At 45.3% G+C, this 17,738-nt stretch overlaps 2 protein-coding genes across 6 annotated transcripts in view; one reads left to right on the top strand and one right to left on the bottom strand.

Annotated features, from left to right (window-relative positions):
• Window positions 1-1,721: 1,721 nt before the first annotated feature.
• abhd14a (abhydrolase domain containing 14A) lies at window positions 1,722-17,735 on the bottom strand. 2 transcript variants are annotated; one of them, XM_055647870.1, is made up of 5 exons: window positions 17,661-17,735; window positions 11,437-11,710; window positions 8,478-8,593; window positions 6,188-6,417; window positions 1,722-2,795 (listed from the first exon to the last, which is right to left on the bottom strand). In XM_055647870.1, the coding sequence occupies exons 2-5, from the start codon at window positions 11,685-11,687 to the stop codon at window positions 2,613-2,615; spliced, it is 780 nt and encodes a 259-aa protein (XP_055503845.1). In that variant the 5' UTR covers window positions 11,688-11,710; window positions 17,661-17,735; the 3' UTR covers window positions 1,722-2,612. The 2 variants fall into 2 exon arrangements, with proteins under 2 accessions (XP_055503845.1, XP_055503846.1); XM_055647871.1 differs by lacking the exon at window positions 17,661-17,735 and adding an exon at window positions 13,912-14,045.
• Window positions 14,020-17,738, top strand: part of tmcc1a (transmembrane and coiled-coil domain family 1a) — a 32,536-nt gene continuing 28,817 nt past the window's right edge. The window contains exon 1 of one of the 4 annotated variants that reach the window (XM_055647867.1): window positions 14,020-14,157. The gene's annotated coding sequence lies outside the window, so the exon portion shown is untranslated. The remainder of the gene's footprint in view (window positions 14,158-17,738) is intronic. The other 3 variants (XM_055647862.1, XM_055647869.1, XM_055647864.1) reach the window with 3 other exon arrangements.

The following is a 17,738-nucleotide window of genomic DNA, read 5'->3' as shown; positions in this document are numbered from 1 at the left end:
TTAAGAGGTTGGACAGGCTAGATGCAGGAAGATTGTTCCCGATGTTGGGGAAGTCCAGAACAAGGGGTCACAGTTTAAGGATAAAGGGGAAATCGTTTAGGACCGAGATGAGGAAAACTTTTTTTCACACAGAGTGGTGAATCTCTGGAATTCTCTCCCGCAGAAGGTAGTTGAGGCCAGTTCATTGGCTATATTTAAGAGGGAGTTAGATGTGGTCCTTGTGGCTAAAGGGATCAGGGGGTATGGAGAGAAGACAGGTACAGGATACTGAGATGGATGATCAGCCATGATCATATTGAATGGCGGTGCAGGCTCGAAGGGCCGAATGGCCTACTCCTGCACTTAATTTCTATGTCTATGTTTCTAAATTATCCTTATCCTCTTCTCTGAATGGCCTACTCCTGCACCTATTTTCTATGTTTCTATGTTAAGAAGATTAAATCAGATGTGTTGGTATTACTGTTGAGTAAAGGTAACTACAGAGGCATGAGGGAGGATCGAGCTAAAGTTGATTGGAAAGGGACCTCAACAAGAATGATGGTGGCAGGAGTTTCTGGAAGTAATTCAGAAGATGCAGGATCTTTTCATCGCAAAGGGGAAGAAAGGTTCATAGGGGAGACTGAGGTCACCATGGCTGACAAAGGAAGTCAAAGACTGTGTAAAAGTAAAAAAGACATAATATTGCAAAAACTTGCAGGAAACTAGAAGATTGAGAAGCTTTTAAAAACCAACAGAATGTAACAAAAAAGGCAATAAAAAATAAAATATGAATGTAAAGTAGCCAATAATAAAAAAGGATACCAAAAGTTTCTTTAGATATACAAAGAGTAAAAGCGAGCCAAGAGTGGATATTGGACCATTGGAAAATTATGCTGGAGAAATACCTAATGGGGAATAAAGAAATGGTGGACAAATTGAATTTTTTTTGTGTCAGTCTACAGTGGAAGACACCAACAACATGCTGGAAATTCAAGAGTTAGGGGGCATAGGTTAGTGGAGATTACTAATGAAAAAGTGCTTGGGAAGCTGAAAGGTCTGAAGGTTGATAAGTCACCTGGAATAGATGGACTACAAGAAGGTAGCTTTAGAGATTGTGGAGGCATGAGTAGTGATCTTTCAAGATTTACTTGAGTCGGGAGTGGTTGCAGAGGACTGGAAATTTTCAAATGTTACTCCGCTGTTTAAGAAAGAAGCGAGGAGAGAAGAATGAGGTTTCAGAGTACTTATAAGCACATGACAAATTAGGCCAAAGTCAACATGAATTTGTGATGGGAAGATCTTGCCTGTCAAAATCTATTGGAATTTTTTGAGGGAGTAAAAGCAGGATAGACATAGAAGAGTCAGTTGATGTTGTTTACTTGGATTTTTCAGAAGGCCTTTGATAAAGTACGACACATTAGGCTGCTAAACGAGATGAGAGCCCATGGTATTAGAAGGAAGATACTTGCATGGATAGAAGGTTGGCTGAATGGCAGAAGGCATCTCTGCAATATTGTTCCTTCTCTTTTTGCTGTGTGTATCTCACCAAAGGCCTATGATAACCCAGACCAGAGGCCTTGCTGAGTGAGATCAGATCATGCCAGGGATACTCCTGGATCTCAGTACTATACCAATTACAGTAAAACATTGATCACTGTTGTTCACTGTTTAGAACTTCCTTTCCAGTCACTGTGGCCCCAGTTTCCTTGATCTTTTCCACACACCACACTCACACACCAGCATCTGTTGGCAACATTTAATTGAAACTTAAGTGGTTATGTTTCCTTTGAATTTACTAGAACCTTGCTTCCCTCACAATTTAAACTTAATGGGTTCACAGGAAAGTTATTCTACAGTGAGCAGTGCAGAACTACTATCTACCTCTTTGGTGACGCTTGAACTATCCTTGATCAGACTTTGCTGGCTGTACCTTGCACTAAATGTTATTCCCTTATCATGTATCGATACACTGTAAATTGATTGATTGTAATCATGTATTGTCTTTCTGCTGACAGGTTAGCATGCAACAAAAAGCTTTTCACTGTACCTCGGTACATGTGACAATAATCTGAACTGAACTAGTGTATAAGTGATGAGTATTAACATTAAGATTCAATAGACAAAAAGTATGCTGACCTGTGCATTCCAGATTGAGTTTTACTGCAGTATGTTTAACATTCAGCCCACAACTTGACTTTACATTGCAAAACTAATTTTAATGTCAGTTTCTGTCAAATATTTAGATTAATTATTTTTTGTGGAACTTCTTGTTGACACCCAAAAAATTGGTATTTGTTGTTATTGAATGCTTTATGTTTAAATGGGTTCATGTTGCAGAGTTTCTCTTTAAGAATAGAGAAAGTTGAGAAGTTCAGCTGCTTTGGAAGTTGGTTCAGGACTGGTCTTGAGTACAATAACAAACTGCTGAAAACTAGCGGAGGGAAATGGACAGATTTTTTTAAACTGGTCCCAACCTAAAACATTAGCTGTCCATTTCCTTCGATAGATGTTGAATGACCCATGAAGATTATCCAACAGCTGTTTTATACTTAAGATTCTAGCATCTGCAGTCTCTTGTGTCTCATCAGTACTGACCTCGACTGTTTGGCAAGGACATACTGCATAGCATACATTCACTGAATTTTAGTTAGAAAGTCTAGCAGAGCATCGTGAAACTTCTGTGGCTCATCCAGATAGCAAGCATGACGGGCTGCAGGAATTTTGGAGATGCTGTGATGCGGAAGATGTCTCAAGTTATTCAAGGACTGTGCACCCAGATTTGTGTCCATTTCTCCATATACCACGAGTGTCGGAGTCTGTGAAGCGAAGCAAAGGTTTGTCCCTCTGTGAAACATGAATGGCCATCAATATAACCTCATGAAACGTAACAAAAATCACCCAATTATTGCAGCAATCTCAGGGCTCTCAGAAGTATACTCATTACTGTGTTGCAGAAAACATGAAGAAATTTCACATAAACAAAATTCCTCTAACACCAATAAATTCTTCTGGATCTTTAAATTTGTTACATCGTTAACTGTTAATTCTGACAAAGAATTCTTGACCTGAAACCTTAAGTTTCTTTCTCTGTCAGCAGATGGTGCACGATGCATGGAGTATTTTTTACATTCTCTATTATGTTATTTGTAGCTTTGATAAAATCCATCCTAGAGATGAGGGAAAGAGTCTGGACTTTGGAAGTGACACTCAAGGAATTTAGTAAATGAATTAAGATTGGAGATGGGTAGACAATTTTCAAGAACAGAGAACACAATTCCAATTTCTTTTGTGGATGGGTGTGAAGATAGTAGATTTTAAAGGAAAGAGGATGGTACTTGAGGAGAAGTTGTGTGATCTGTTGGACTGTATTAGTGTCCAGGGAGGCGAATGATGGGAAATCTGGAGGTTGATGTATGTGCAGCGCAAGGGTATGAGGAAACTCAGAAGAGATCAGTGTCATGGAAACTGATGTCATATTAGAATGTATCACATGTTACACTGAGTCAGAAGGGTCGCAGGAATAATAAAGGTCAAGCGACATGTTGGGAGAGATAACAAAAATGGCATAATAAAAGCAGGTATTAGTGGTGTTAAATGTGCATTTATTATAATCAATCGAGGCAAAGATCTGACATTGGCGGCAAGAATGAACTAGGAATTGTGTAGTTCAACTTTTGAGGCAGACATGGCTTTTAGTGCAGTCGAAGCAGTTGGAATTAGTGGGTTGAATCCATTTGACCCAAGTGGGGAAGCGAGTGTAGTGAGTGCGCGTGGGGTGGCATAGTCAGAGGAACTTGGTGACTATGCTGATAACCTGGGACTGTTTGTCGACGGGGCAATGCCAGTGTGGCTCACACGACAGAGAGCATTGCTATTGTACAGTGCTGGACCTTCAGTTCGGGAGACTTTCAAGACTCTTCCAGAGACTTAAGGCAAAGCAGATTATGCTATGACTGTTGGTGCTTTGAAGAAGCATTAGGTGGTGCAAACAAATGCTACATTTCAGCGACATGTATTTTGCCAGACGACATAGAGGGGAAAGCATTGTTCAGTTGAGCACAAGATTGCATCACGTTCTGAGGGCTGCAACTATGGAGATGAGTTGCAAAATTAAATCGGGGATCAGGTTGTGTAAAGATGCAAATTAGATGGCTTGAAATGCAAGGAGAAAGGTGACGTGGTAACATTAACGGAAATACTAACAATTGCATCTTCATTTGAAGCCGTGGAAACCCACTTCCAGACCATGAGATTGGATGGATAAAGCCATGTGACATTTACAGGCACTAGTAAAGGACATGGATACGGTGAGGGTCATTACAAAGTTGAAGATGATTGTGAGTGTTTCATGTGTGGGAATTACAAACATTTTGGCAAGGATTCATGTTGCTGTGCCAGGGGACAAATGTGCAGAAAATGTGGGAAAATAGAGTATTTTGCAAAGAAATGTCAAACCCCAGGCAAACCAAAGGGATGATGGAAAGACAAATAGATTTGAAGTGAGAAGGGGCAAAATCATAGTCATAGTGTAGAAACAGGCTCTTTGGCCTAACTTGCCGACACCGACCAACATGTCCCACCTACACTAGTCCCACCTGCCTGCGTTTGGCCCATATCCCTCTAAACCTGTCCTGACCATGTACCTGTCTAAATGGTTCTTAAATGTTGCAATGGTACCTGCCACAACTACCTTCTCTGGCAATTCATTCCATACACCCACCACCTTTTGTGAAAAAATAATTGTGCAAAGATGGGGCTTGATGGATCCCTTTTGAAAGTGTGGAGAGGCTGAAGAGAGTCTTCCACTGGGGATCAGGCCTGGGAAAGGGCAGGGAAGCATTAAGCATTAGTGTGGTGAAAGACTGGTGAATAAATTTGGGATCTAAAGTTCTATGAAAGACAAGGTGATAACGGACAGTTGAACGGAAAATGGGCTACAGGAAGGCAGAATGAAACAAGTTCATAGTTTCTTAATGGAAGAGGAGATGGAGTCTGGTTCCCAGTCTTCTGCTCGGAGACTGGATGGGAACATTCTTGGACTGCAAGGGTGAACTGTAGAATCTATTCAATGGCAATTCAGTCCTCATATCTCAAGATCCTCCTGGTGATGTGAATTCTGTGATGTGATATTCAGCATCACTGAAAATATGAAAACAATCCTGTCAACCAAGGGAAACCCTGACCCACATATGTTCAAAATGGATTGGTGTACTGAGAACTTTTAATCCATTTGTTGGAAGCACACAGAGGTCCAGTGAAACAGCAGGAGGGCACTATCCCCCTAATGAGCCATACCACTTCCTGATCCACCCATGGCTGAGTCTGCACTCCCACACTGTTCTCATCAGCCACCTCAGACCCTATGGAACTAAAGCAGTAGTAAAACACCCTGATTGAAATGTATTTACTAATTAAGAACAGATCTTTCAAGCTTCTAAATCTATAAAATACAAAGAAGACCAGCAAATTATAAGCAGGCAGAGACAGGATTCAGTGCAATAACCAACCAGCTGGATGAACTCAATGGCCCTGGCAGCATTAGTGGAGGGAAATGGACAATGCTTTGGGTCAGGGCCCTTCATCGGGGCTGAAAAGGTGAGCAGCCAGTATAAAGAGGTGAGGAGGTTGGGTAAGAGGTGTTAACCGGTCGGTGGATCCAGGTGTAGAGGAGGGAATTGGTAGATGGAGGGTAGATGGAAATAATGGCAGATTTTGGAGGTGATAAATGGAAATAATAAAAGGTTGCAGATGATGGAATCTAATAAGAAAGGAAGTTGAAGCATGGAACCAAATAAAGGAAGGGTGTGGGGAGGAGACGCCGTGGGAGATGTGTGTGGGTGATGGGCAAATGGAGTGGGAGGAAAGAAAAAAGAAACTGGGTGATGGCGGGGGTGAGGTTGGCAAGAAGGGCTACATAAGAGGAGTTGGGTGGACCAGAAGGAAAGAGAAAAGGACAGAATCTGGAGAATACGATGTCCATGCTACTGGCTGATTATGAGTTGCTGTTCCTCGAGTTTGCATTAGACCTCACTCTGGCAGTGGAATTGGCTTGGGGTAGACAGGTCGATGTGGGAATAGGAAGAGGAATTAAAATGGGATTCAGTGCCAGGGTTTTGAGTTGTCAAGCCTCATTCTGCTCCCCCGCTAAATGCGACCATAGAGGTGAAGAGGAGATCATCGTGGATAGCAGATAGAAAACAAGGGTTACCTGAATTTTCTGATACTGCTCGGCACTGTAGGCATTTGTCCCCACAGGTGCAATGGGAACAAAGCCCTTTAGTCTCTGGCTGTGAAGCATCACGAAGGGGATGGAGAATTGGCCGCTCATTGATGGACTGATCATGACTGGGGTCTGAAGTCTCACAGTATTCAGGAAGGTCAGCAAGAAGTCAGCCTTGTTCATTTTCCCAATCTCCATTGGTGGGGTATTTCCAAAGCCTATTAAACACAACATTAATTAGGCATCAGCTGAATATGTTGTTTACAAGGAATACAGGACAAGGGGAAGCATAGATATGTGCTGTCTATTCATAGAACAGTATAGCACAGGAACAGGACCTTTGGCCCACAACATCTGCACATGATGCCAAGTTAAAATTATTTAATCTGCCTGATTGTGATCCATATCCATCCATTCCCCATATATCCAAGTACTTGTGTAAAAGTCTTCTTAATGCCATTATCACATCCACCCCCCCCCCCATCACCACTCCAATCACCCACCACTCTTGTGTAAAAATCTTGCTTTGCCTATCTCCTTTAAACGTTGCCTCTTCACCTGAAAGCTATACTCTCTAGTCTAGGTGACTGTCTACCTTATCTATATCTCTCAATTATAAACTTCTATCACTTGTTCAACCTCTCCTTAGAGCTAATACCTTCTAATCCTGGAAGCATTCTGGTAAACCTCTCCTGTACCATCTCCAAAACCTCTACATGGTTCCTGTTTAGGGGTGATCAGAACTGCACACAATATCCCAAATGTGACCGTACCAAAGCCATGTAAAGCCTCAGCATGATGTCCTGACTTTGATAGTCAATGCCCTGACAAATAAGGCAAGTATAACATACACCTTTTTTATCTTGAAGACCGAAAAAGGTGAATTTATTACGGGGAACAAGGAAATGGCAGATGAGTTGAACAGGTACTTTGGATCCGTCTTCACTAAGGAGGACACAAACAATCTTCCTGATATAGTAGTAGCCAGAGGATCAGGGGTGACGGAGGAACTGAAGGAAATCCACATTAGGCAGGAAATGGTGTTGGGTAGACTGATGGAACTGAAGGCAGATAAATCCCCAGGGCCTGATGGTCTGCATCCCAGGGCACTTAAGGAAGTGGCTCTAGAAATCGTGGATGCATTGGTGATCATTTTCCAATGTTCTATAGACTCAGGATCAGTTCCTGTGGATCGGAGGGTAGTTAATGTTATCCCACATTTTAAGAAAGGCGGGAGAGAGAAAACGGGAATTATAGACCAGTTAGCCTGACATCGGTGGTGGGGAAGATGCTGGAGTAGTCAATTATAAAAGATGAAATAGCCGCACATTTGGGTAGCAATAACAGGATCGGTCTGAGTGGATTTACTCATGGATTTACGAAGAGGAAATCATGCTTGACTAACCTTCTGGAATTTTTCGAGGATGTAACTAGGAAAATGGACAAGGGAGAGTCAGTGGATGTAGTGTACCTGGACTTTCAGAAAGCATTTGATAAGGTCCCACATAGGAGATTAGTGGGCAAAATTAGGGCACGTGATATTGGGGGTAGAGTGCTGACATGGATAGAAAATTGGTTGGCAGACAGGAAACAAAGAGTAGGGATTAACGGGTCTCTTTCAGAATGGCAGGCAGTGACTAGTAGGGTACCGCAAGGCTCGGTGCTGGGACCACAGCTATTTACAATATACATCAATGATTTGGATGAAGGGATTCAAAGTAACATTAGATAATTTGCAGATGACACAAAATTAGGTGGCAGTGTGAACTGTGAGGAGGATGCTATGAGAATGCAGGGTGACTTGGACAGGTTGGGGGAGTGGGCAGATGAAGTTTAATGTGGATAAATGTGAGGTTATCCACTTTGGTAGTGTGAGTGTGAACGGCTTTCTGACTGTTTGGGCAGACAGGGACTGCAGAGTGGCAGTGGTCGCATCAACTCTGGTCACATCACGTGTGTGTGTGTGTGACCTGGACATTGAACTGATGGCTGTGGGTCTCTGCTTATGATGTGTGCCCTGGGGATTCTCACACACCGTTGTGATGGCTGTTTAAGTCTATGTTTCATTTTTGTGTGATTATGTATCTTGTTGCTTTTTTGTATGACAAATCAAATTCCTTGTATGTTTACATACTTGGCTAATAAATTAATTACAACTACAATTAATTACAATTACAATTGTGGCATCATTATCTTGAACATGAATATTTTGAATTCTCGCAAATATCGAAGGTTCCAATTTTAATCACGAAAAAAGAAACAGTCATTAAGCCTCTACCTGGTAAGTCCATTGCTACAGCTCGGTACCCTTGCTGTGCGAGAAGATTGAGTGTCCCAAGGCTTTCCCAGGTCTGAGAGCTGAACGCCTGCCCATGCAGCAGTAATACTTCCAGTCTGAGCAAAGAAAAGGTTCAGTTTGTCAGTAAAACATTATGCTTCAAGAGTGCAGTTAAAGCACTTGGAAAACACAACATAATTGAAATTGACCAACCTACAATCTTCTTTCCACACTAGGTCAAGATTTTTATTAAGTTGGAAAGTTTATGTTTAGAGATTTTAGTTTAGTTTCAGTTTAGAGATACAGCGCAGGAACAGGCCCTTCCTCCCACTAAGTCCGTGACAACCAGCGATCCTCGCACACTAACGCTATCCTACACGTGAGGGAATTTACAATTATATGAAGCCAATCAACTTACAAACCTTTACCCCCTTGGAGAGTGGATCCCGGGAAAAACCCACACAGGTCATGGGGAGAACGTAAAACTCCGTATAGACAGCACCGATAGTCAGGATCGAACCCGTCTCTGGCAGCAGTAAGGCAGCAACTCTACTGCTGCGTTACTGTCCCGCCCTGCTTTTGATATATTTCAATTTCACTCATTCATTTGAATAGCATATTGAATTTGACAATAATAAAATATTAAATTTGGCAATCCATTCAATAGCATCAGAATCTGGTTGATGCGCAATAATTCTATTTCAAGCATTAAGCACATACTGCACAATCCTTTAAAATATGCAACATCTCCACTCGTTGGGATTCGCTCGCCCTTCAAAGTAAGAAAGGGGTATTGTGGGATGGCACTGAGAACAGAGTGATGGGAAGAAGCACATCATCATGGGGTGGCACAATGATGCAGCGGAGTTACTGCCTTACAATGCCCGAGATCTGATCTCATGGAACAGCCGACTCCACACATGCTCCTGGATTCGACCAAGAGCAGCCACCGAAGTGGAGAATATAGGAGACGCACTGGGTTGCAGGTCAGATGAAACAAGGTGGGTTCATCCCCCACCCCTCCCCCCCTCAGCTGACAACATACAAACTATTGAAAGCAAGCTGGATGAACCAACAGCTAGACTCGCCTACCTTAGGAAACTGAGATATTACTGTGTGCTCCGTTTTACAAAGACATGGCTCACCCCCCGCTTCACCTGAGAGCCCCATACAACCCAAGGGCTTCTCACTACATCGGATGGATCAAACGGCGTTCTCAGGCAAGGAAAGGGGTGGGGTGGTCTGCTTCCTAATTAACTCCACACGGTGCATGGATGTGGCAGTCCTGGAGAGCTCTTGGACCAGAAATATCTTATGGTGTAGTGTCGTTCCTCCTTCCTACCGAGGAAATCCACTTTGGCTATCTCATAGCCTGCATCAGTTTACATCACAACCCACACCAATGCTAGGCTTGGACTTGAGAATCTATATACCACTACTCGTAATACCCTTGAAACAAAATACCCTGAGGCTTTGTTCATAACAGTCAGGACTTCAATCAAGTCAAGAATGTGCTACCAAAATAGTACCAGCACGTTTCCTGTTCAACCAGCGGCCCAAACATCCTCAACCACTGCAATACAACCATCACCGCACGACCTACACCTCCATCCCCTGATCTCAATTTGATCACCTCAATTATTTCTACTCCTTACTGACATGCAACAACTAAAGCTAGAGATGTGATTCAGAAAGTCGTGCAGTGCTGGTCTGAACATAGAACAGACAAAGGGCAGGCAGGGTTCACCAGAAATTATATAATTTTTAAGGGCAGCATGGTGGGGCAGAAGTAGAGTTACTGCTTTACAGTGCCAGAGATCCATGTTTAATCCTGTCTTTATGGAGTTTGTACATTCTCCCCGTGACCTGTGTAGGTTCTTTCCAGGAGCTCTGGTTTTCCCCAACACTCCTAAGATGTACAGATTTGTAGGCTAATCAGCTTGGTAAAATTGTAAATTGTCCCCAGTGTGTGTAGGATAGTGATAGCAGCCTCTTCTCGGCCCGTCCGCATCTCTCCTTCATACGGTTCGCCAGTGAGCCATCCCTCCCCTCACCACTCCTTCAGCCTTCATGCCCCAAGGGATGCCTCCTACAGCAGGCCTTGAAGGCAAGGAAGGTTAGCCCCCCTCCCCCCGTCCTCCTCCTACCGACCCTTCATCTCCGACTGTCCTCCTTCCAGTTCTCAATCTTCGGGGGCGAGCGGGAGATGAGCCTCAGACCCAGCCCAGGCGAGTTCCGCAGCCGGCTGCCGGTGCAGTTTGGCAACTGCCCGCGGGGCCCTGATTTTTCAACACCGATGACTCGGGGCTGTGTTTGGAAGCGGCTCCCCTCGCCATCCGTGGCCTGATGGTCCTTTGGTAATGGTGAAGGGGACTGGATTCTCGACTTCCTCATCAACAGACTACAATCTGTATGAATTGGAAGCAACACCTCCTCCTCGTTAACCATCAGTATTGGAGCACTTCAAGGATGCATGCTCAGTCCCCTGCTCTTCTTACTCTATACTCATGACTGTGTAGCGAACACAGTTCCAATTCTATCTTCAAATTTGCCAATGACACCACCATGGTTGGACAAAATATTTTGTAACTCAGGGCACAGTTTAAATACAAAATTCCCTCCTACAGTTCCACTGAGGACTTGTGTTTCTTTTGCACTAATGTAGTTATTAATTTATTGAATTTTTAATTGTTATACATTTTCTATCTGTATTAAGATATCAGGCATGTAATAATGCCTGCATGGACAAATGTAATTGTTCCACTACTGGTACATATGACAATTAAACTCTTGACAACGACTAGACTTCAAAAGGGTTAATCATTAGTGAAGCTTAACCTACCATCTAAAAATCTATACGGGTTTCTTTTAATCAAAATGTTCAAATGTTTCACGTAAACTAAGTTTGGTATTACTAGATTATTAAGGACTTACATGTTTTTTCTGTAATCTTACTTACCTAGGCTGTGAGCTTCCTCCATCCTTTTCTGGAGGTAGAGCTTCCCTATAGAACACATTCACGGTTCCTGCATTTTGAGTGACATTGACGGAAAGCAGTTGTGTGCGAATCATGCCCAGTGACTGAGGCAGCCTCGTAGGCTTGGAGCTAGCAAGCAGGGCGTTGGGGAGGAAATAGTAGATTACAAATGTCACACAAATGAGAAGCACAAAGATCAGCAGACTGCTTCGGCTGGATGAACAGATTTTCATACTCTTCCTCAAAAGGGAGAAGTCTGAAACAATAAATGACACAAAATCCCAATTTTCACGTGAGGGAGCCAAGTTCCCACATGTTACAACAGTATACCCAGCTAAATTGTTACATTTAATTAGTTTAGATTAGATTGCATTTCACTAATTAATTATTTGCTCCCACAGACAATCCCAAGAGACTGGGAAAACCTCACAGATGATTATTGATCAGTTGTGTAAATGGCCCTAGGAATAGTTAATAAAGTTCAATGCAGATAAGTGCAAGGTGTTGCAATTTGGGAAGCAGAGGGATCTAGGAGTGCAGGTACATTGTTCCTTGAAAGTGGCGGCACGTAGATAGGGTGGGCAAGAAGGTCAGCGTATTGAGTGCAGAAATTGGGATGTTTTGTTACAGTTGTGCAAGATGTTGGTGAGGTCACATTCGGAGTATTGTGTTCAGTTTTGTTCACCCTATTATAGGAAAGATAATGTTAAGTTGGAAAAGTGCAGAGATTTATGACAGGACTTGAGGGTCTGAGCTACAGGGAGAGGTTTGGCATCAGTGTGTTCAAGTGAATTAAGGCAGAGGGAGATAGCTATTTGATGAGCAAAGTGCATGTAGGCAGGAATACAGAGGTACAGTTATGGTTGAATGAACCATGATCATATTGAATACTGGCGCAGTCTCAAGGGCAGAGTAGATCCTAATCTGGACATACATATATAGACATTTAATATGTTGAGACCCTTGATTGTTCAGAACACTTCTAACGATGTTAGTCTGCTCCATAGAACAGTACAGCACAGGAATGGGCTCTTCAGCCCACAATGTTTGTGCCAAACACATTGGCAAGTTAAAATGATCTCATCTGTCTGTACACAATCCATATCTCTCTATTCCCCGCACTTCCAAGTACCTATCTAAAAGCCCAACTTAAATGCCACTGCCTCCACCATCACCCCTGCCAGTGCATTCCACGCCCACATGAATGTAAAAAACTTGCACCGCACACCATTCCCCCCTCTCACCTTATAACTACGCTCTATTATTGGCCATTTCCACCATGGGGAAAAAGGTTCTGACTGTCTACCCTATCTATGCCTCTCATACTTTTATATCCTCTATCAAGTCTCAATAGAAGGCCCAAAACGTCGCCAATCCATGTCCTCCAGAGATATTGCCTGACGCGCTGAATGCTCCAGAGCTTTGTGCTTTGTTTTTGTAATTCAGCATCTGCAGTTCTTTTTTTACCATTCTATTTAAGCTCTTGTGGCTCTGGCCTTTCAAATCATCCTTTTGTCACCAATGATATATAAAATATTTTTTTTTTTGCTTTTCTGCTCCATGCTTTGTGTACATTTCAAATAGCTTCTTCAACCGATTTTCAAAATGATTTGTGCAAAATATGTTCTTGTACTCTCTTTCAAAACGTTTTTCTTGTTATTTTGCCTCTCCTCAGTCTTCCTGCCAAATGTACCACCTTACTACTTCTTAGTGTTAAATTGGGTATGGGGGTGGTGAGGATCATGGAGCGGTGAGAGGGTCAGCGTGGGTGGATGAGGGACGGGGTGCGACGAGATGGTGGGTGAGAGACAGGGTGTGGTGAGAGGTCGGGGTGCAGTGAGAGGTCGGGGTGCAGTGAGAGGTTGGGGTGCAGTGAGAGGGTAGTTCAGAGGGTGGATAGGGTGAGGAGAATTGAGAGGATGGATAGGGTGATGGGAGTTGAGAGGGTGGGTAGGGTAAGGCGAGTTGAGAGGGTGGGTAGGGTGATGGGAGGATGGGTAGGGTGAGGGGAGTTGAGGGGGTGGATAGGGTGAGGGGAGTTGAGAGGGTGGGTAGGGTAGGGGAGGGAGTTGAGAGGGGGGGAAGGGGAGTTGAGGGGGGGGGGGAGAGGGGGGGGGGTTGAGAGGGTGGGGAGTTGAGAGAGGGTGGGGAGTTGAGAGGGTGGGGTAGGTAGGGGAGGGGAGGGGAGGAGAGGGTGGGTAGGGTAGGGTGAGGGGAGTTGAGAGGGGGGGGAGTTGAGAGGGTGGGTAATGTAGGGGGAGGGGAGTTGAGAGGGTGGGGAGTTGAGTTGAGAGGGGGGGGAGTTGAGAGGGTGGGTAATGTAGGGTGAGGGCAGTTGAGAGGGTGGGTAGGGGTGAGGGGAGTTGAGAGGGTGGGTAGTTTAGGGTGAGGGTAGTTGAGAGGGTGGGTAGGGTAGGGTAGGGTAGGGTGGACGGAGAACAACCTCCCGCCGCCTACCTGCTCCTAGCTCGGTCCCTCGGCCGCCGGGTTGTGATTGGTGGCCGGGGCTCTGCGCGCTGACGTAGGGGTGGCGTGGCTTGCTGGCGGCCGCAGCGCGCAGGCCGGAGGCGGCGGCCACGGAGCACAGACCGGCCCCGCGGCCCCGGAGCCCTCATCGGCCCCGCCTTCGCGGCCAGGGAGCCGAACCGGCCCCGGAACCCTACCCCTTCCCTCGTCCCCATCAGCTGACAGCGCCGGATCGCGGTAGGCGGGGGGCTCCATCCAACTGTGGATCTTTGGTGTCCAGTATCTTTGGTGGTGCCGGGGCGCGAAGATAGGGGGTGATCCTTCCGGCTGCCACTCAGCCGAGGGGTGGAGTTGCCGGCATGGGTTGGTGCAGAACACTGAGCTGGGCGACGGGGAGGATGTGGGAGACGCTGGACTGGGCGGGATGAGGGGGTCGCGGGGGTGATGAGGAAGTAATGAGGGCTGTCAGTGGAGGATGGGAATGAATAAAACGCGGGGAGCTGAGCTAAGCTGGCTGAGGGGGAAAGACCACTGGCCGGTAACCGCATGTCAGTGGGCGCTCAGAGCAGGCCAGTGTGAAGGTGACGATGTGGGCGAGAGACTGGATGAGGGATGCAACAGCCTGAGGTACCATTAGTAGCTGCGAGAGACAGGAGGTGTTGGGGAATTAGATTGGGACATAATTAAGGTGAATAACCACAGTACTTTTTCCACGGTAGTGTAGTCCAAAACGAAAGAGCATAACTTTAAGATGTGAGGGGAAAGTTTAAAAAAAGACCTGAGGGAATTTCTTTCCACAAGGTGGTGGGTATATGGAACAAACTGCCAGAACAATTACCACATTTAAAAGACACTTGGACAGGTACATCAATCAGAAAAGTTTGGAAGGAAATGGGCCAGATGTAGGCAAGTGGTTCTTGGTCAACTTAGGAGTAATTGGCCAAAATGCATGGAAAGTAGGTGCAGTTGGGACAGCAATGTGTCATGATGAGGTAAGGGGGAATCTGGCCATTGGTAAGAGTGACCTGCCCTGAATTCTGAGTTAGGAAATCTTAGGCATGGACTGGCTGAGACATAAATATGCGTGAAGGGCTGAGCAAAGAGGAAGGCTGAGAAGATTGGGCTTCCGGCAGCAGGTTTGATCTTCCATCTTTGGGCTGGTGTTCTAATTTATTGAGTAATCAATATGGCAACGCTATGTCATGGGCAGTAGGTAGTTGTACGAGTGGTGGTGTCTGTACATCATGAAGATGTCATTGATGTATAGAGGATGTGTAACTTCACTCTGTTGTTAAACAGTTTAATTTGTTTTATTCAGACACTGTCTGGTTATATTATATGGTAGATCATGAAAATAGGGGAGGGTTGTAGATGTGAGGTTCTGCATGGTAGGCTGCTCTGGAAGCTTTGATCCAGGGAGAGCCAGGTCGATACAGAACTGGATTCAGGGAGGAAGCAAGGGTGGAGGGGGAGGGTTATTTTTCAGACTGGAGGCCTATGGTAATGGTGTACCACATTGCGGGACCCATTACTGTTTATGGTTTTTATCAACGATTTGGATGAGAATGTACAAGGCATAATCAATAAGTTTGCAGATTACATTAAAATAGGTGGTGTCACAGACTCTGAAGATGGATATCAAGAAATTCAGGGAGATCTTGATGAGTTGGGCAAGTGGGCTGGGAAATGGCTAATGGAGATTAGTACAGATAAGTGCAAGGTGTTGCATTTTGGGAAGCAAAGGGATCTAGAAGTGCAGGTACATTGTTCCTTGAAAGTGGTGGGACATAGATATGGTGGGCAAGAATGCTTTCATCAGTCAGCGTATTAAGTGCAGAAGTTGGGATGTTATGTTACAGTTGTGCAAGATGTTGGTAAGGCCACATTTGGAGTATTGTGTTCAGTTTTGATCACCCAGCTATAGGAAAGATAATGTTAATTTGGAAAAGTGCAGAGATTTATGAGGACATAGGCAGGACTTGAGGGCTTGAGCTACAGGGAGAGGTTTGGCATCAGTGTGTTCAAGTAAATTAAGGCAGAGGGAGATGGATCTTGATGAGCAAAGTGCATGTAGGCAGGAACACATAGGTACAGTTATAGTTATAAGACCTTGGTCATATTAAATGCTGGAGCATTCTCAAGGGCAGAGTAGATCCTAATCTGGACATACATATATAGACATTTAATATGTTGAGACCCTTGATTGTTCAGAACACTTCTAACGATGTTGGTCTGCTCCCTAGAACATAGAACAGTACAGCACAGGAATGGACTCTTCAGCCCACAATGTTTGTGCCTAACACGATGGCAAGTTAAACTGATCTCATCTGTCTATACACAATCCACATTTCTCTATTCCCCGCACTTCCATGTGCCTATCTAAAAGCCCAACTTAAATGTCACTGCCTGCCACTGCGTTCCACACCCACATGAATGTAAAAATCTTGCACCGCACATCATTAAATTCCCCCCTCATCTTATAGCTACGCTCTCTATTATTGGCCATTTCCACCATGGGGGAAAAAGGTTCTGACTGTCTACCCTATCTATGCCACTCATACTTTTATATACTTCTATCAAATATATCTCAATATCTCAATAGAAGGCCCAAAACATCACCAATCCATGTCTTCCAGAGATATTTCCTGACCCACTGAGTGCTCCAGAGCTTTGTGCTTTGTTTTTGTAAATCAGCGTCTGCAGTTCCTTTTTTCACCATTCTATTAAAGCTCTTTGTGGCTCTGGCCTTTCGAATCTTTATCCTTTTGTGACCAATGATATATAAAATGACAATTGTTTTGCTTTTGTGCTCCATACTTCTGTGTACAAGGGCAGGATCCTGTACATTTCAAATAGCTTTTTCAACCCATTTTCAAAATGATTTGTGCAAAACATGTTCTGGTACTCTTTCAAAACGTTTTTCTTGTCATTTTGCCTCCCCTCAGTTATCCTGCCAAATGGACCACTTTACCACTTTTTAGTGTTAAAGTGAGAGGGTATGGGGTGGTGAGGATAGGAGAGCGGTGGGGTAAGGATTGGGGAGCGGTGAGAGGGTCGGGCGCAGTGGGTGGGTAGGTGTGGGACGGGGTGCGGTGAGAGGGTGGGTGAGGATCGGGGAGTGGTGAAAGGGTGGGTAGGGTGAGGGGAGTGAGAGGGTGGGTAGGGTAGGGCGCAGTGGGAGAGGGTGGGTAGGTGTGGGGGCACGGGAGGGCGTTGAGAGGGTGGGTAGGGCACGGTGAGAGGGTGGGGGTGGGTAGGATCGGGGAGTTGAGAGGGTGGGTGGGCAGGGGGAAAGGGGTCTGGGGTAGGGCGAGGGGAGTTGAGAGGGGGTGGGGTAGGGTAGGGTTGAGAGGGTGGGTAGGGCAGGGTGAGGGGAGTTGAGAGGGTGGGTAGGGTAGGGTGAGGGGAGTTGAGAGGGTGGGTAGGGTAGGGTGTTGAGAGAGGATGGGTAGGGTAGGTAGGGTGAGGGAGTGGGGTCTGTAGGGTAGGGTGAGGGTGGGTTAGGGTGTTGAGAGGGTGGGTAGGTGAGGGGAGTTGAGAGGGGTGTAGGGTAGGGTTGATAGGGTGGGTAGGGTGAGGGGAGTTGAGAGGATGGGTAGGGGGGTAGGGTAGGGTAGGGGAGTTGAGAGGGTGGGGGGGGTAGGGTAGGGGTGAGGCGAGGAGAGGGTGGGTAGGTAGGGTACGGTAGGTATGGTGTAGGGGGGGGGGGGGGGGAGGGAGAACAACCTCCCGCCGCCTACCTGCTCCTGGCTCGGTCCCTCGGCCGCCGGGTTGTGATTGGTGGCCGGGGCTCTGCGCGCTGACGTAGGGGTGGCGTG

This window comes from Leucoraja erinacea, chromosome 16 (genome assembly GCF_028641065.1).
Source record: "Leucoraja erinacea ecotype New England chromosome 16, Leri_hhj_1, whole genome shotgun sequence".
Lineage (NCBI taxonomy): Eukaryota > Metazoa > Chordata > Chondrichthyes > Rajiformes > Rajidae > Leucoraja > Leucoraja erinaceus.
Note: the sequence above shows the minus strand (reverse complement) of the source record. Positions and strands in the feature narration are given on the sequence as shown.